General features: G+C 55.2%; 1 protein-coding gene across 7 annotated transcripts in view; it reads left to right on the forward strand.

The window, feature by feature from the left end:
• The window catches only part of ZMYND8 (zinc finger MYND-type containing 8), a 105,223-nt gene that overhangs the window by 74,957 nt on the left and 11,198 nt on the right, over window positions 1-19,068 (forward strand). For 5 of the 7 annotated variants that reach the window (XM_056108434.1, XM_056108437.1, XM_056108435.1 and 2 more), the window contains 4 exons: window positions 6,917-7,057; window positions 12,377-12,526; window positions 14,732-15,244; window positions 18,609-18,980. In XM_056108434.1, coding sequence (XP_055964409.1) covers window positions 6,917-7,057; window positions 12,377-12,526; window positions 14,732-15,244; window positions 18,609-18,980 — 1,176 coding nt within the window. The remainder of the gene's footprint in view (window positions 1-6,916; window positions 7,058-12,376; window positions 12,527-14,731; window positions 15,245-18,608; window positions 18,981-19,068) is intronic. The other 2 variants (XM_056108438.1, XM_056108440.1) reach the window with 1 other exon arrangement.

Below are 19,068 nucleotides of genomic sequence, written 5' to 3' on the forward strand. Positions count from 1 at the left end.
ATTCAGATATTGTAAATACTTACTTAGGGGGTGTGTGTGTGTGTGTGTGTGTGTGTGTGTGTGTGAAATACAGCCCTCAGCTGTATCTGTGTCAGTTTGGTTTCTGTATTGACTATTGGTAATTAATGCATGTGGTTTAGGGCTACTCTGTCTGTCTGTCTATCTGTCTGTCTGTCTTTGGGCCACATCTGGTGATGCTCAGGACTTTCTCTGCGCTCAGCGCTTTCCCCCACCATGCCTGGGGAACCCTATGAGGTGCCGGGAATCGAACCCAGGTCTGCCGCGCGCTAGGCAAGCACCTTCCATTGCTCTAGCCTGCGGTCTTTCTCTTTGAGCTTCACTTCCTGTCCTGGACGGTCGCACTTCCCTCCCCTCTTAGATCATCCCTAGGGCCCCGCTCTGGTTCCTTGGTTCAGGCCTCAGAGTCCTTTGAACATGTCGATTGTTTGCAAGCAGAGAAAATGCAGCCTGGGTCATTCATTCTTCCCTGAGCGCTGGGGGTGTGGGCGGGAAGGGGCCTTTATTCTTAGTCACTTCTGAGACCCCTGTCTCATGGAGTCAGAACGGCATTTAGCACAGGGCGCGGGTTTTGTCCATGTAGCTAATAAATGATGTGTTTTAGCCCACATGCATGAATTGTACATCAAAGTCTAAAATCTGATGAAATTATTGGTGACTTCAAAGGCAATTAGTTCTTCCTTTGAGTGAGATTTATGGCTTTATAAAACAATTGGCATCCGTTTCAAAGCCCTGTGGAGCCGAGCCTTTCCAAGTGTCCTTTAGTGCGGTTTCAAACAGCCATTCTGCGTCTCAGCAGAGTTGACACTTTGGGGCTGGGAGAAATCTGGGTTGGGAGGACCTAGTGGCCCGGGTGTGTGTCAGCGGCCTTGGTCTCTCGTGGAGGCTGCCCACTTTGTCCTTCCTTCAGTGTCCCACACATTGTTGGGGGGTGGGGGGTAGGGTTACCCACCTCCAGATCCTACTGAGAATGATCACTTTATTATTTATGTATTTATTTGTTTGTTGCTTTTTAGGTCACACCTGGCGATGCACAGGGGTTACTCCTGGCTCTGCACTCAGGAATTACCCCTGGCGGTGCTCAGGGGACCATATGGGATGCTGGGAATCGAACCCGGGTTGGCTGCTTGCAAGGCAAACGCCCTCCCCGCGGTGCTATCTCTCCAGCCCCAAGAGAATGATCACTTTAAAGCACCATGCCCATTGTTCTTTAGCACTGGTTGCAAACTTGGAATTTACTTAACCATCATCTTTGGTTGTGTGTAGTGTTGGTGGTGTGTGTGTGTGGTGTTTTGGGGGGGGGGTGGTGTTTTTGAGCGCATCTGGTGGTGCTCGGAACTTACTCCTGGCTCTGCACTCAGGAATTACTCCTGGAGGTGCTGGGGATGGGATCGGCCTCAGCCATAAGCAAGGCCAGTGCCTTCCTCGCTGTACTATGATCTCCAGCTTTTAATCATCATCTCTGAAGTTCTTCAGGATTTATATTCAAGCTTTGTATCTTTTTGAACCCTCTGAATATCAAATACTCCTTTCAAATTGGAATATGACAATATTAATAGCTCAGAATTCGACGCTAAGCAGTTCCAGCTCTGAATAATTGGGCATTCCTCCAGAGTTTTGTTGTTAAGGTTTCGGGGGCACGTCTCGTGGGACTGGGGGCTACTCCCAGCTCATGCTCAGAGTTTGTTCCTTGTGGTGCTGGTGGGGGGACATGTAGTGAAGGGGAGGAAAACTGGGCGGGGGGGTTCATAGATGCCACCTCCAGTGGGGATAGGAAGGGCAGATGGAGGGTTGGTTTTATAAATCGCAGTGATCACATGCAATTTTTTTCTTTAATTTTTATTAGTGAAACACCATGAGGTACAGTTGTAGACTTACAAATGTTTGTGCTTGGGTTTCAGTTATACAATGATCGAGTACCCATCCCTCCACCAGTGTCCATCCTCCACCACCACTGATCCCAGCATCCCTTCCACCGTCCATCCCCCCATCCCACCCTGCCTCTGTGGCAGGGCATTCCCTTTTGTTCTCGCTCTCCTTTTGGGTGCTGTGGTTTGCAAAAGAGGCGTTGAGTGGCAGTCATGTTTGGTCTAGAGTCTACTTTCAGCATTGCATGCAATTTTGATGTCTGTGTTCCTGCTAACCCCCAAAGTACCCAGTGTCACCATTACAGGCTGGCACTTAGAACCCCTAAGTCTCCTCTCCCCATACACACATACACACACACACACACACACACACACACACAGAGCCCTCCTTCCCCCATGGTCTGTCTAAATTTGGATGTGGGTCATGCGGGGGCAGGGATGGACTGTCACGCTCAGGGGAATGTGAGGACGCTTTGCAGTGGGACTTGGTTGCTGGGGATTTTGTGGGGGGGTGGTCGCTGTCTTTCTCCCCGCTGCACGGCATGTTGCTGTCCCAGATGCCAGGGAAACCTTATACCTCTGACAATGGAATGCTGTGTGGAGTGTGTGTGTGTGTGTGTGAAGTGAGAGTGTGTGGGGGAGTGCAGCTATGTGCCCTGTTTCTCTGTTGGAGGGTGTGTGTGTGGGAGTGTGGTGCTGTGTGTTGGGGAGTGTGGGTGTGAGGGTGGGTGAATGGGTGTGAACCTAGGGGAGTGTGGCAGTGTGTGAGAGAGTGTGTGTGTGTGTGTGTGTGTCTGTCTGTCTGTATGGGTGTGTCCCTAGGGCAGTGTGGTGGTGTGTGAGTATGTGTGTCTGTAGGAATGCGGGTGTGGGTGTGTATCAGGGGGTGCGGGTGAGTGTGTGAAGATGTCCACCACGAGTGGGTGTATGTGTCTGTCTGGGTGTGTGGATGTGTGTGGGTATATGAGGGTCTGGTTAGGTGTATGGTTGTATATATTGGTATAGGAGTGTGTGTGCATGTGTGGGTGTGTGTGCATGCGTGCTTGTGTGTGCGTGCATGTGTGTACGTGTGTGTGCGTGTGCGCGTGTGTGTGTGTTGAGTGGAGCAGGAGTGTCCATGGGCCTCTCCTCTGTATAGTTCTGACTTGCTCTGCTGGAAGGACACGTGACATCTGCTGGTACACACATGCACACGTGTCTGTCCTCGTCCGTTTGTCCGTCCCTGGGTCTGGCCTGCTGTGTGTCCCACCCACCCTGTATGTAGGTTTCAGTTTCCTCATCACTGCAGGCCAGTCCCAGGCGTCCCTTCCAGAGGGTCTCAGCTGCCCCCTACACCACCCACAGATTTTTTTACTCAGGGGACCTATTTGGGGCTCTGGTCCGCTATCCCCGGGAGTGGGGGGTGGCACCAAGCTGCTCAGCATGGGCACATCCGGGTGCAGGGAGAACATCATGAATGAATAATGCAAAGAACCATCATAATAGGGGGCCAGAGAGATAGCGCAGTGGGTAGTGCGTTTGCCCTGCACCGCTGGGTGTGGCCAAAAAGAAGAACAGTCCTAAGATTGAAGATTTCTTTAGTCATCCTTAAAAAGCTTTTTGAAACATGTTTTTTTTTTTTCTCTTCTTTTCTTTGTTGTGTCTTGTTGGTGTGCTGAGCTCTCGGCTCTGTCAGTCCCAGCCCTAACCCTGGGTCTCAGCCCTCCCTCGGGAGGGGACGCGGTCTGGCAGGTACTCGGTCACTCTTACAGTAAAACGGAGTCAGCGTTTCAGCAGCTTATTTCTCCGAACAATCTCGCATCTTTATTGAGCGCTTGTTCAGAGTGTAATGGGTCAGTGACTCCAGCTGCCGCCCTGCCCTCCCGTCCGGGTCGGTGCCGACTCGGACCCAGGCCTGCCCAGCACCGTTGACCCTGAAGTGGTTCAGGGGAGGCGGTGAGGGGTTTGCTGCCCTCAGCAGCGTCCTGGGCCCCACCCCAGGAGGCCAGTTCTCTCTGCCCGGGGTGACACGGTTGTTCCCAGGGTGGGCCGCACTGTCCCTGGGGATGTGGAGATGGCGGCTTGGGTGCAGTTGGAGGGAGGGGATGCTTTCTCTTTGCTTAAAGAGGGCAGAGTTTGGGGCTGGAGCCAGACAAGTTTGGCTTAGCTGGAGGCGAGGAGGGAAAGAGAGAACCGTCTGCTCATTAGTGGCCAGAAATAGCCCCTAAGTGGATGGAGGCACAGCTCAGGTGATCGGCTGCTTTGTCTGATCTGATCCTTGCAACTTCTGCCAGCCTTTCTTCCCTTAAAAAGGAGATTTTTGTTTTCATGTTCAAAACACATTTCTTTACTAAAGTACATATAAATTCAACAACAAATTTTCTTTTTAAATTTTTATTTATTTACTTATTTTGAAAACCCATCCCTCCCCCAGTGACCATCTCCCACCGCCACGGATCCCATATCCCTCCCACCCCCCATCTCCCCCATCCCACCTTGCCTCTGTGGCAGGGCAGTCCCTTTTGTTCTCTCTCCTATTGGGTGTTGTGGTTTGTACAAGAGTTAAGCCTGATTTTCAGGGAGAAACGTTGGATGATTTACTTTCCGTTGATCACTTTGTATATAAGGAGATGTCACGTGGCCGTGTAAGCGGCCGCGCGGTTTGGAGTAAAAGTCCTGGTTCCCGCATGCCCGAGCTATGCTTGTAGAGGCTCATGGTCACCGGGGTTCCATCTGGAGAAGGCGGGATGCAGCACCTACCCCATCTGGGACTTCCCAGTGATCTCGGATCTGTTTTGGGACCTGGAACATTCTCCGGGAGCTGTGGAGCCTCCCAGTGGCCTTTCTTCTGTTGCTGTGTGCTGTAAAGATGGCGCTGGGGGGTGGGTTGTGGGTGTGACTTCCAGAATCAGAGGTTACCTGGGAGCTGGGGCTCAACAACAAATGTTTAATGGAAAACTGGTATATCATGTATGTGCCTCTTCAAAAAATTCTCCTTCCCAGTTAAGGAACAAAGGTATTTTTTTTTTTCTTTTTGGGTCGCACCCAGCAATGCTCAGGGGTTCTTCCTGGCTCTGTACTCAGAAATTACTCCTGGCAGTGCTTGGGGGACTATACGAGATGCCAGGGATCAAACCTGACCTGGCCGTGTGCAAGGCAAATACTCTCCCCGCTGTATTATCACTCTGGCCCCACAAAGGTGTTTAAAAAGAAGATTTTTGTATTTGATCACCTTGAGATAACACAGTTACAAAGTGATTCATGATTGAGTTTCATTCATACAATGTTCCGACACCTGTCCCAGTGCACATTTCCTGCCACCAGTGTCCCCAGTTTCCTCCTGCCACCCCCACCCCATCCCTGGAGTCTGCCTCTATGTCTGGCCCCCCTGTGTTCTATTATTAGTTTCCCTTTTGGGTGCTGCCTGGGAAAGGGGAATCAGAGATGTCAGGTGACTTGTCGGAAGTCGCTCAGCAAGGCGGCAGCAGAGCGTCTGAGCCCCAGTCTGGCTGCCGTCTTGGCTCGAATCCATTTCTCCCGTCTGCTGACTTTCCCCTGTTCTGGTCCATTCCGAAGAGCAGTGGGGCCTGGAGAGATGGCCCAGGGATGAAGGCGCTGGCCTTGCATGTGGTTGACCGGGTACCATGCGGTTCTTCGAGCATCACTGGGTGCAGCGCTGGGGACCACCGAGCACCCCTGGGGTGGCCCAGGTCAGCCCCAGATCGGCCCTGAGTACCATATTCCCGGACCCTAGCACAGAACCACTGGCTGGCTGGTTAGGAATCACCGAAGGGGTCCCCTGCCCCCCCTAAACACTGTTGTTGAGCATTTCCCCCCCCCCCCCCCCCCCCCACACACACACACACACACCTGGATGTTGGTGGGTCCTGTCACTTCAGCCCATACCTCTTCCAGGAGAACTTGTGTACAGGTTTGAAACATGGAGCACCTCTGTGGCAAGCAAGGGCCCGGGGGTGGGGGGGGACCTACCACATGCCTGAGGATGTCCTGAGTCCTCGGGACTGGCCAGCGACTGCTCTGGAGGGCCGGGACTGCTTCCGGATGCTTGTTTGTTTTGTTTCGGGGGCCACACCTGGTCGTGCTTACTCTGGGCTTACCCCAGGTCGGGGGGACCACAGGGGATGCTGGGAGTCAAACCCGAGTTGGCTGCGTGCTGGGCAAATGCCCTCCCCGCTGTACTACCTCTCCGGCCCCTGCTGGGTCTTGTTGGGGGGAGGACAGGAGTCTTGGCCACATCTGCTCTTTTTATTTATTTGTTTGTTTACGGCTTTTTTGGTCATACCCAGCGATGCTCAGGGGTTCCTCCTGGCTTTGCATTCAGGAATTACTCCTGGCGGTGCTTGGGGGACTGGATGGGATGCCGGGGATCAAACCTGGGTCAGCCGCGTGCAAGGCAAATACCCTATCTGCTGTACTATCGCCCCGACCCCTGACCACGTCTATCTGACCTGGTTCCCTGGTGGCACTGGGCAGACACACTGACTGGCTTCCTCGGCGCCCGTAGGGACCTACACCCAGGCTCAGGACGCCTCTCGGGCCTCCTCTAAAAGTCTAATGCTCAGTGAGGCGGGGGATCTCTTACAGTACCCCCTCACTCAGTCTGGTGTGGAGCTTGGCTGAACCTTTGAACTGGGATGCTCCGGCAGGTGCTGGGCTATGCGGGGTGGCACACGCCATCGCGGTGCCTGCCTCGTGCACTGCATCTGCCTGGTGCCAGGGGCCAGTTGAATCCATGTTTTTGAGATTTTTACGCCCATGCAGGGGCCAAACCAATGTCCGTGACAGTGTAGCCGATATTGAGCTGAGGAACCCGGAGGTTCCATTCTTGGCAGCTCTCACCGCTGACGGTTGGGTTTCACACTTAACATTGCAGTGAAATGGGCCGCCCTTGCTCCACCGTTCTGCCCTGCTCCGCTGGGCTCGTGGATCCTCCTGCGGTCTCTCCCTGCCCCACACCTCCACGTTCCGTCTGCTGAACTTGCCAGTCTTGTCCTGTTAACACTTGCTGTCCTTTTTTAAATTTTTTTCAGCTTCCCCAGCGTCCCTGAAGACAGGCCAAGCCGGGAGTCTGTCAGGCAGCCCGAAACCTTTCTCACCACAAGCATCGACACCCATCACCACGAAAACGGACAAAGCGGCCACGACGGGCAGCATCCTGAACCTGAACCTGGGTCAGTTGGCGATGGGGGAGGCGTCTTTCCGTGTGGCTGTGGGCCGTTCTGCAGATGGGCTTGTTCTCTAGGGCGTGGTCCTCGAACACAGAACTCTTTATTTATTTATTTTTTAATGAATCACCGTGAGATGCAGTTACAGATTTACAGACTTTCACGATTACGTTTCAGTCATACAATGATCGAGTGCCCATCCCTCCACCAGTGCCCATTCTCCACCATCAATGTTCTTGGTATCCCTCCTGCCAGCCTCCTTTATTTCCCTCTCCCCCCGCCTCTGTGGCAGGCACTTTCCCTTTCTCTCTCTCTCTCTCTCTCTCTCTCTCTCTCTCTCTCGTTTTGGGTGTTATGGTTTGCAGTATGGGTACTAAGTGACCATCATGTTTGGTCCATAGTCTACTTTCAGCACGCATCTCCCATCCTGAGCGAGCCCTCCAGCCATCGTTTACTTAGTGGTCCCTTCTCTATCCCAGCTGCCTTTTCCCCCAGCATGTGAGGCCGGCTTCCAAGCCATGGAGCGATCCTCCTGGGCCTTATCTCTAATGTCCTTGGGTGTCAGTCTCCCATTATGTTACTCTATATTCCACAGATGAGTGCAGTTCTTCTATGTCTGTCCCTCTCTTTCTGACTCATTTCACTTAGCATGATATTCCCCATGACCATCCACTTATATGCAGATTGCATGACTTCATCTCTCCCAACAGCTGCAGCGTATTCCATTGTGTACATGTACCCGAGTTTCTTTAACGAGTCATCTGTTCTCGGGCACTCGGGTCATTTTCTGGCTATTGTAAATAGAAACACAGAACTCTTGGAAGGTTCCGTAGATGGAGATGAAGAGGGAACGATAAACAGGATGAGGAAAGGGTGTTCCTGGGTCTCCTGTCACGCAGGGTGGTTCTGACCGGAAGTCTTCCCTGTTCCTTGCCCAGGGTCCCAGCTCCCGGGCGTGTAAATACACGTGTTTGCGTTCATTGGTGTGTAGTGAGTGTGTATTAAGCACATACACACTCTGTCTTTAGTGAACCTTGCTGGGGTAATAACTCTGGCTGGGGTCTTGGGGGCAGCTCTTGGCCAGGTGCTTGGGGGTTGGGTGGGTGGATTTCTTCCAGTTGTGTGTGGGTGACCATGAGGTGCTGGAACAGGGCACAGACCTGAGCTTCAGTGTGTCGAACACCGCTACACCCCTTGCTGTTTTTCTTCTCTAGTCACAAGTTTTATTGAGTCAAAAAAAAATTTTTTTTTTTCTCTTTGGGTCACACCCAGCGATGCTCAGGGGTTACTCCTGGCTCATGCACTTAGGACTGACTCCTGGCGGTGCTCGGGGGACCATATGGGATGCTGGGAATCAAACCCGGATCAGCCGCGTGCAAGGCAAATGCCCTACCTGCTGTGCTATCGCTCCAGCCCCCTTCAGTCAAGATTTATTTTTACTTTGTGCAGTACAGACCAATGTATTGTTAATACTTTTTTTTTTCTTTTTTGGGTCACACCCGGTGATGCACAGGGGTTACTCCTGGCTCATGCACTCAGGAATCACTCTTGGCGGTGCTCGGGGGACCATATGGAATGCTGGGGATCGAACCCAGGTTGGCCGCGTGCAAGGCAAACACCCTGCCCACTGTGCTATCGCTCCAGCCCAATACTATATATATATTTTTTTTTAAGAAAAATGATGGTCTTTGGGGCCTGTGAATAAGGCATTGACTTTCCACGAAGCTGACCAGCTTCAATCCCTGGCATCCCATATGCTCCCCCAGCACTGCCAGGAGTGACCCCAGAGCACAGAGCCAGCAGGGCACAGCGGGGTATGGCCCAAAAAACCAAAATCAAACAAATGCTGGTCTTTATCCCTTGCCTATTTTTGGGGTGGGGGTTTGGGAGAGGAACCCATTGGGTTTTATTGGTGGTTTTTCACTGGAGGGGGCCACATCCGGTGGTGTTCTGGGGCTGCTCCTGGCAGTGCTGGGGATAGAACCAGGGTTACAGCATGCCAGGCAGGTACCATAACCCCACTGTGTTACCTCTCTGTCCCCGAGTTATTATTCTAATAGCACTACCTCAGGCGAAGTCTTTAGCCAGAATCACCCCCAGGAGCACTGAATAACTCTGTCTGTTCCATCCTGTTTTCTGGGGCAGAGGCTGAGAGCACGGAGCCTGCTCTCGCGGAGTCTGGGTTCTCCAGAGGAAACTACAGTAATCAGGACATAACCAAGATAGTTACAATACTGTATCAGAGGTGGGAGGTGGGCACCCCTCAGAGAGCTCAGGGAGGGCCTTGGGGAGGAGGAAATAGTGGAGCAGAGATTGGACTGATCCGTCAAAGCATGCCATCCCTGTAAACAGGGAGAACTTTCTAGAAAGAACCAGAAATGTCTCATCCCTAGGGTCACAGTTTGAGCTGAAGAGGAATCTAGGCAGACAGCATCTGAGCTCCTGGCTCTGTTGAGAATAGCTGTTGGCAGCCGGAAGCAGGTCTGCTTTCTCGGGGGGATTCCTGGGAGATGTTTTTGGGGTTATCACACTGTGGCGGGGGCTTCCTGGGGCTTGCTGGCTTGTAGCTGGTACCGTGCCAGGGATGGACAGATTGGGTCGTGGCAGGAGGAATCAGCCCAGACTTCAGGTAGGGGTGCTCACTATCTAGACTGCCAGGTGGAGAGGTCAAAGTTCAATTGGATATGCGATTGATTGGATACTTGGGTTGCAGTTTTCACAACTGGGGCGGCAGGAACGGGAGGTTCTGCTGCCACCTAGTGGTTGGAGGTCAGAAGCGCCGCTAAGCATCTTTCAATGCACAGGACAAACCCCAGAAGGGTGTTTCTCTGGGCCCCGGGACAGCAGAGCTGAGGGTGACAGAGACTGGTCTAGAGATTAAAGAGCAGAGTGAGATCCCGGGCGGTCAAGCACGGAGAGATCCAGAGAGGTAGGCAGAGGAGGCTGAACTGAGCCGTGGGCTAGGAGAGACGGACGGGGGTCGCAGAAACGGCCTCGGGGATTGGATCGAGTCCCCAGAGCCTGAGTGTTGGGGTCACGATGAGGTGAGTCTGCCTTTGCGGGCAGTGCTTGCCGGAGTTGACACCTGTTGGTCGGTTGGATCTGGAGTGTTCCCACTGGTTTGCGCCCCCCAACCCCCTTGTTTTTTTAGTGTGTGTATGTTTTTTTTTTTCAAATTTCATAAGGTAGTTCACAATATTTTATTACATTTAATATTCAGAAACCAATCCCATCACCATATTTAGGATGTTTCTATCCCAAGCCCCAACCCCTGTCCCAAGGCAGAACCGAAATAATATATTTCGTATTGCTTTTTTATGAGAAACTATTGAAAATGCTACAAAAAAGTATCCATAGAGGAAACAGTGTAAAGATTGTTCTATTTCAATAGGGGCCATTAGGACCATCTATAAGAGATCACAAACTTGTTGTTAAAGGTTGACTGATGTGAGCTCTTGTATATACATACATATATGTGTATATATATATGGAAATATGTACATATGCATGTATATATTTCCCTCTATGATTGGTTGCTGGCTATTTGAACCCTATCAAATATAATGTGTTGCTCTTGGAGAATGGGTAGGGAGTGTCTTAAGATGTTGCATGAGGCTTGGCCTGAGTGTGGGGAGTGGCCTTGAGCGTGGCGGTGGTTGGGCTGTGAAGGTTTCCAGCTGCTGGGACTGGGTTCCTTGGCGCAGGGAGGGCTCTCACCCGCCCCACTCTGGGTGGGTGAAATAGCCTGCACCCCCCTTTCACTGCAGCTTCTGTGGAAGGTGACACTGGCGTGGGCAGTAGGGGAGGGCTGTAAGGATCCAGGCACCTGCCCCTTGCTTTGTCTGAATGACACTGTCTTCTCTGGCAAGGAGACCCCCTGCCCCATTTCGGGGCACCTGGCAGTCCGTGCCCCTACAGCCGAGGAGTCAGGGGGGCTCTTTGTTCAGTGCTCAGAGCGAAGGCCGACACTGCTTTGTTCGGACGTAAGTGCCTGGCCGGAGAACATGAGTGCGGAAATGCTCAAGTGAAGGGGCCTGAGGGTCCTGCCTGGCCCACCTGTCTCTGTCCACCCCCGCAGGGACCTTGGTCTCCTGGCCCAGTGGTTCTTAGCCTTCGTGGTTTTGTCCCTATGGGTCACCTGACACTTCTGGAGAGTCTGAGTTTTTTTGTTTGTTTGTTTTTTGTTTTTGCTTTTTGGGTCACACCCGGCATTGCTCAGGGGTTCCTCCTGCCTCTGCACTCAGGAATTACTCCTGGCGGTGCTCGGGGGACCCTATGGGATGCTGGAAATCGAACCTGGGTCGGCCCCATGCAAGGCAAACACCCTACTCACTGTACTATCACTCCAGCCCCCTGTGTCGCTCTCTTCGGGAGCTTTGTTTCAGAGTCTTTGGATCTTGGCCGTTAGTGAGATTATATGGCACCAGGGGCAGTTTGTGGGTGTGACTGTCAAGCTACTGGAAAACTAGGGAGCTGGGAGGAGGAGGCCCAGTCCCATACTGAGCGGGCTTGGAGATCTCAGTCACAGGTTCCAAATACCTGGGTTTTTCTACAGGTTCCCTCATGGGTGAGACTCCTCCAAGCTTGTTGAGAGTAGCCTTGAGCATGACTGCAGTCGGGTATTGGAGGGTTTTGGCTGCTGGGGTTCTGCTTGGTGTGGGGAGGGAAACTCAACCCACTCCCCTCGGAGGTGCCCCAGTGAAGATAGCCTGGTGTGTGGTCAGGACGCTCTGACGACCCCTTGACTTCTGACTTGGAGGGTCTGCCCTGCTGAGGCCCCAGACAGCCATGTGACTAGGATTGTGTGTTGGGGTGTGTGTGTGTGTGTGTGTGTGTGTGTATGTGTGTGTGTGGTGCTGGTGATGGTGGTGGTGGTATTGGGGATTGAACCCTAGATGTCACACATGCAAAGCAAAGAGTGATAGTACAGCAGGTAGGGCACTTGCCTTGCATGCGGCTGACCCGGGTTCGATTCCTAGCATCCCATGTGGTCCCCCGAGTACCACCAGGAGTAATTCCTGAGTGGATGAACCAGGAGTCAACCCTGAGCATCACCGAGTGTGACCCTGGGGGATGTGTTCAGTGTTGTCCAGTGTTGAGAGCAGTCTGACGATTCTCCAGGACACCTGGAGAGTGTCCCCCTGGCCCTTGGGTCCAGTCAGCTCCTGCCACTGTGCCGACCACATCGTTGACACAAGTGCCTGAGGCTCGCGACTCCGCGGTTTGACGCGTGTGTCCTCCATGGGAGAGGCTGCCTGGCAGCCCCGCGCACCCGTCCCTCGGTGCCTGGTCTCACGCACGCGGTGGCGCCTTTGTGTCTTCCAGACCGGAGCAAAGCCGAGATGGACTTGAAGGAACTGAGTGAGTCGGTGCAGCAAGCCACCCCCATCCCGCTCGTCTCTCCCAAGCGCCAGATCCGGAGCCACTTCCAGCTGAACCTCGACAAGACCATCGAGAGCTGCAAAGCCCAGCTAGGTACGTCCCAGGCTGCCCACGCCGCCGCCAGCACCACCACTGCCGCGTGAAGGGAGACCCTCCCCAGCCCACCGCCAGGACCTGGGGGCCATTGGGCAGCAGGACCCCCCACCCCCACCCCGGGTTCTGGGCTCTGGGGTCCAGTGTGTACAACACCACCCCTCGCCCTGCAGACTGGACCGAGCGCCTCCCCCCTACCCCCGCCCCCCTCAGCCCCGGCCTGCTTCAGTATCTTTCGCCTCTTTTCCTCTTTCCTTGCTGCCCGCCTTCATGCTGCTTTCTGGAATCCTGACCCTGAGACTGAACTCAGGTGCTGCCTCCTACAGGAAGTCTCCTCTGGTTGCCCTCCCCATCTGGGGACTGTGTTGCTTCGTAGCATCCTCAGCCCACTTGTGCTGGGGGGATGGAGCCCTCCTAGGTAGGCTGGAAACTTCTTGAGGGCAAGGAGGTACCAATGGAGGAATCTGCCCTTCCTGAGGTCCCCGGCCTGTGTTCAGGGTAGATGTTCTGGAATATTGGGTGGGTTTGAGGATAAATAAAACCTTGATGAGTAAGTGGGGGCGGCAGGGTCTTGTGAGCCCCAAGATCTCGGGAGTGGTTGGGGGTTTCAGAGAACTGTCTCAGTGGGTTTCCTGTTGCGCTCGGATATCGAGGGGCAGGAAGCTTTGCGGGCCATTGTCCTGCCCTGTGTGGACCCTTCCTCGTAACTAGCGTCTTGTCGAGTCTTGATTCTACCAAGAACTTGAGCATTCATCCTAGTAGGAAAATGGGTGTCCTCTGTTCCCCGCTGGGCTCCGGTCGCCCTGGGAGGGAAGTCTGCTGTCCGGCTCCCTCTGTGGAAACTGAGGCTGTGAGGGGGACTTGGTCGTCCAGAGCCTACAGCTCATGGAAGCAGAGGAGCAAGAACAGGACTTAGAGTCTGTGTGTCCCCTGCCAACAGCCTGGCTCGTCTTTCTTGTGTGGGAGCATCAGCGCCGCGAGCCCGGGACCCGGGCAGCTCTTCCGACGGGGGTTTCCGTCATTTACATCTGTCGGATCTGGACCGAGCCTGACGGAGGAGGCAGCTCTGCCTCCCGGAGGATGGTGCTATTGTCCTGGGCGAGGCGGTGACCCTTCTCGGTGGTGGTTCTGGTGTTCAGGTGTGAAAATCAGGGGTGGAGAGCAGAATTGTGACCATCCCCTGGGGCTGGTGTTCCCGCGAGGGGATGGAGTCAGGGAGCAGCGTGTGCCCACCCTCTTCCATATGAGTCACGGCTGGCATTTGTCTTCTCCCCTTTTTTTCTTGAGCCATGGAAATAGAGAAGCTCCTCCCGACCCCACGATGAATAGACAGATCAGACGCTGGCCGGAGCCCGCCTGGGTGCAGAGGGTGCTCCCCTGTCTAGAAGAGGGGCCTGGGCCCAGGGCTGGGGGCCAGCAATCCTCTGTGGTTCTGGATGGCCCCAATGCGTGTCCTCTCTCTGTGTCAGCCCACGTTGGTGTCCATGCAAAATTTCCTGATTTGTGAATTAGGCCATAAACTGCCCATTAAAATAAAACGAAACAAAAGGCAGCAAATTCCCCGTGTCTCAGACTCCTGCTGCCTCTCTAAGCACGTGTGTTTGCTGGCCAGAGCTGGGGACAGCTGGTGAGTTTGCAGACTCTCATTCAGGCCCAGACTTGTCTCTCTCTCTCGAGCCTAGACAGACACAAGAGGCTCAGCAGACGGGGTGTTCGGGGGCTCTAGGGCATTCGGGGATTCAGCCTGGGTTGGCTCTGTGTTCTCAGACAGATGATCCTCTGGGCTCCTTCTTCCAGTCTGGACCCTGGGTCAGTTAACGACTCCTGCGGTGTTCCCTGCATCCCTGCTGATCCATACGTGTTCTGATTGACCGTCCATGTTGGCACAGTTGCCCACCAGGCCCCCTGACGGTGCCCGTAGTTTTCGTCGGTACCTTTTCTGGGTGTCAGTCACCGAAGCCCTCTGCTACCCCAAGTTCCGTTTTGTCCGGCATGGCCAGTTGTGATTCTGAGGTTCCTCATCCCATCACGCCAGCCTGATGCCGTTTGCAATGGGTTTGTTTTTGTTGTTGTTGTTGTTTGTTTGGTTGGTTTTTTAATCCCAGCAGTTGGCGTGGGGGAAAAAAAACCCAAATGTGTGCGTTCTTGGTTCCTGCCCTGTCTCTTATGAGTCCGCCACATGCTGGGTTTTCTCTTTGAATTTAGGCATAAATGAGATCTCGGAAGATGTTTATACGGCCGTAGAGCACAGTGACTCCGAGGACTCGGAGAAGTCCGAGAGTAGCGACAGCGAGTACATCAGTGACGATGAGCAGAAGGCCAAGAACGAGCCGGAGGAGACGGAGGACAAGGAGGGGGCCCACCTGGACAAGGAGCCGCCGGCCACCGCCAAGAAGCCCAAGCTGGCGAACCCCGCGGAGACCAAGGAAGAGCTGAAAGGCGCCTCGCCAGCCAGCGAGAAGGCCGATGCGGACCCCCCGGCCAAGGACAAGGCCAGCCCCCAGCCCGAGAAGGATTTTCCGGAAAAAGCCAAACCCTCACCCCACCCCGCCAAGGACAAACTGAAGGGGAAGGACGAGACGGACACCGCCACCGTGCATTTGGGCCTGGACTCCGATTCCGAGAGCGAACTGGTCATTGATCTCGGAGAAGACCAGACGGGGCGGGAGGGTCGGAAAAATAAGAAGGACCCCAAAGAGCCGTCTCCCACGCAGGATGGTAAGTGGCGGGGCGTGACTCCCTGTGTCTACCTTCGGTTCAGGGTCTCCCCTTGCCTCTAGCCGTGACCGAGTCAATGGTCCTCAGGTAGCGGAACAGGCTTGTGTGTGGGCGGGGGTGGGCATGTCTGCCTCTGGCTCCTTCGTAGGCTTGGAAGCACAATGGTTAGCACAGCCTCTGGCCATCAAGTCATGTGTGGGCCCCCCACGACTCCTGTACGCTCTCTCTCAGCCCCATCATCACTGAGTCACTGTGCATAGGCCTAAGCTCTCACGGGCCTGGCCTCCCTGCCCTTCCCTCCCATCCCCTGCCCTCCTGGGCTTCTCCAGGCCATTGGCTTCTTAGGATGGAAGCCCCCTTTGGGTGTGTTTGGGGTTTGGGGGAGCACTCTAAGTAGGGGGGTGGTGTGTCTTGGAGTGAATGCGTTCTGTCCCATTTGGATTTCACTTGACGTGAGTTCCGGATCACTCTACGCAGACACTTGACCTTTTTGAACTGGATGGTTCTTTGTCCTGTGTGTGCTTGGGTGGTCATTAGCTGCGCGCCGCACCCCCCCCCCCCCCCCCCCAGTCCCCACTCCTACCCTGTGGCAATTAAAAAAAAAATTCCTGGGAGGGAGTGGGTTAAAAAAAAAATCCCACCCACAGTTGAGAACTTTGGCCCATCCGCCTTGGCTGCAGTTCCAGGCAGAGCCTCTGCGCCTTGGCAGAACTCTCTAGAAAAGAAGGGCTCTGTGGGATTTGAAGGGGCGCCTTTCCCCACGACCAAGCAGTCAACACATTTTTTACTTGGTTTGGCAAGTGGGAGTGGAGAAGGGCCGGAGACCCAAGGGAGGAGCCTGGGGGTTCGCCGAGGGGCGGGGGGGCGGGGGAGGGAGAGAGTAGGGAACACAGAGAGGCGAGGAGAGAAGGACAGAACCCTCCCCCCACAACCCGCACCACGTCCCTAAGAGGACAGGCCACTGAGAACCATGCCAGGGTGATTTGGGAGCAGGGGATGGTCTGGGGGCTGGGCCCTGGCTTGCTGTCAGACCCAGTGGGCGAGCACCTGGTCAGTGTCCTCCTTGCCCCTGATAGTGGACGGGGTGTAGGGCTTTGCAGAGCGTGTGTGCTGACCCCCACCCGCTGGTAACCGACTGTGCTGCTGCACAGAGTCGAAGGCCTGGAGCTTGTGGTTTCGGAGCTGAGAGGACAGGCGCCCCTTTAGAGGGGGCCTCGGAAGGCTCACCCCGTGGCACTGGAGGCCAGGCGGCCTGGCACACGCTGGGCTTGGCTACTGTCATTTAGTGTCTGAGCTTCTGACCTAATGACTCTTCAAGAAGTTGGCTCGCTCTGGGGGCCGGAGCGATAGCACAGCGGGGAGGGCGTTTGCCTTGCACGCGGTCGACCCGGGTTCGATTCTCAGCATCCCATATGGTCCCCCGAGCACCGCCAGGAGTAATTCCTGAGTGCAGAGCCAGGAGGAACCCCTGTGCATCGCCGGGTGTGACCCAAAAAGAAAAAAAAATTGCCCTTGTGGGAGGTGAGAGGTGACGTTTCTCATCATCGTTCAGAATTTATGAACACATTTGTGTTCATAAATTCATTGAAACATAATTGTTCAGACTTTCTAAGACAATGGAATTCTATATAACTCTCTCCCCTTCTCCCAAAGCCCTCAGAAAGGGGGGACTTGCTTTTTGTCTGTGGAAGGGGTGATCTGGACAAGTTAATCAAGAATATTGGATATCGGGGGCCAGAGAGATACCACAGCAGGGAGGGTGTTTGCCTTGCATGCGGCCAACCCGGGTTCCATCCCCAGCATCCCGTATGGTCCCTGGAGCATCACCAGGAGTAGTTCCTGAGTGCAGAAGCAGGGGTAGCTCCTGAACATTGTGACCTCAACCCCTCCCCCCATCATCCCCCAGGTCCAGTAACGGATATTTTGAGGGGATCACTTGGCAGGAGGTAGGAGTTATTTGAAGGTACTTCCTGTGGGCTCAGAGCCGGCCAATGGGGTCTTGTCCTTCTGCGGGGAGCTCCCAGGGTCAGCTGCATGTCACTGTCCTCCGAGGGACGGAGAGGGGCAGGTGGTGCTGAGGCAGGCGGGGTCCTGCAGTGGGACGAATCCCCCTTGTTACATCCTGCCTCACCAGGAATCTGGCGTCACCATCCCGGGCAACTGCAGGAGGCCGGGGGAGTGACGGCCATAGTGTCGTCCCCCCGGAAGGTCAGTGAGTCTTTGCACCTTACGGTCCCGTGTCCCCGAGCTCAGCTACCGGGACCCCTGGGTCATCCTTACTGAAGATAATATGACATCGGGGCCTTGGCCTCACCTGGGGCCCAGCCTCACCTGTCAGGAGTGGGGCGGCCTCTGAGGGATCATGTCCCCCCCTCCCCCCTTGGTTGTTCTTACAAACGAGCCCCCACATGGTCAGTCGCCGCCTGCTACCTGCTCAGAGCTTCTGGTCTAACCTGCCTTGTGGCCGTTCCTGCTGCCTCGCTGACGTCCAGACGCTCCTGTCTTGCCTCGCCTTTTGTCTGGGGCTCCCCTCACCTCCACTCCACGCCCCCCCCCCCCCCCCCGCCCGGCCCAGTGCTGTGAGCCCCGAGACCCTCCCTCACCCCATAGTCCAGTTGGTGGCATCTTGTTTGTTACCTGCACCGATAGATGTTTCTGGATGAACGTCCCAGAGTCAGGAAGGTTCTGGAGCCCAGACCGCCTCCCCACGGGGACTTTGTCACAGACAGCAGGATCATTTACTCTCTGGGGGTGCTTTCATCTGGTTTGCTTTGGGGGGCCCCAAGGAAGCCGTCCGATGCTCGGGGGTACCTATGCTTCGAGGTCCCCAAAGCCAAAGGCTTTTTCTTAAGCCGTGGAATGACTTTGATTGGGTCAACCACAGAGTGACCTGCGGCCTGGTGAGGCCCGACCTGGGTCCTCCCTGTCCACTAGCAGGTGGGCGGCTGGATGGCAGGGCCAGGGCTGGCTCAGGCCGCCTCCCCTTCAAGGAACTTGCCCTTACCGGGGTACTGAACAGGGTCAGCGGCAGTATCACTTTGCCCTTGAAGGGGTGGGCAGCGGCCGTCTCCGGTGCTGGACAGGTGGATCTGGACAGGCGGGGTCCTGCAGTGGGACAGACCCCCTCTTTACCGTACATCTTGTCTCACCAGGAACTTGGCTTCACGTTCCCGGCCAGCTGCGGGAGGGTCTTCGGGAGTGGGGGGGCTGCACCCCGAAACGAAGGCATCCCTGCGGGGCTGGACCGGGTCCCCGGTGCCCACTCCCCTGCGCTGGGCTCTCCCCGACTTGGCGGACGCGGAGAGATGGTGCGGCCGGGCCGAGTCCAATCCCGTGTCTGTTCTGTTTCACGCGTCGGTTCCAGTCGTGGCCAAAGCGCCACCAACCACGGCGGCGGCGGGCAGCCTGTCTCCCCCGGAAACGCCCGTCCTCACCCGCTCCGCCTCGCAAACGCCCACGGCTGGGGTCACCGCCACCACCAGCACCGCGTCCACCGTCACGGCCCCGGCGGCCGCCGCCACGGGAAGCCCGGTGAAAAAGCAGAGGCCGCTCTTGCCGAAGGAGACCGCCCCGGCCGTGCAGCGGGTCGTGTGGAACTCATCAAGTAAGTTTCAAACGTCCTCCCAAAAGTGGCACATGCAGAAGATGCAGCGCCAGCCGCCGCCACAGCCGCCGCCACCGCAGCCGCCTCTGTCTTCCCAGGGGACGAGATACCAGACCAGACAGGCTGTGAAAGGTATCAGCCGCCCCCCGCCCCGCGGCACGCGCCCCTCGGCCTCTCCGGCGGGACAGAAACAGACGTTGTTCTTCCTTTTTTTTTTTCT

The sequence above is a fragment of the Sorex fumeus genome, unplaced genomic scaffold, assembly GCF_029834395.1.
Source record: "Sorex fumeus unplaced genomic scaffold, SorFum_2.1 ptg000213l, whole genome shotgun sequence".
Lineage (NCBI taxonomy): Eukaryota > Metazoa > Chordata > Mammalia > Eulipotyphla > Soricidae > Sorex > Sorex fumeus.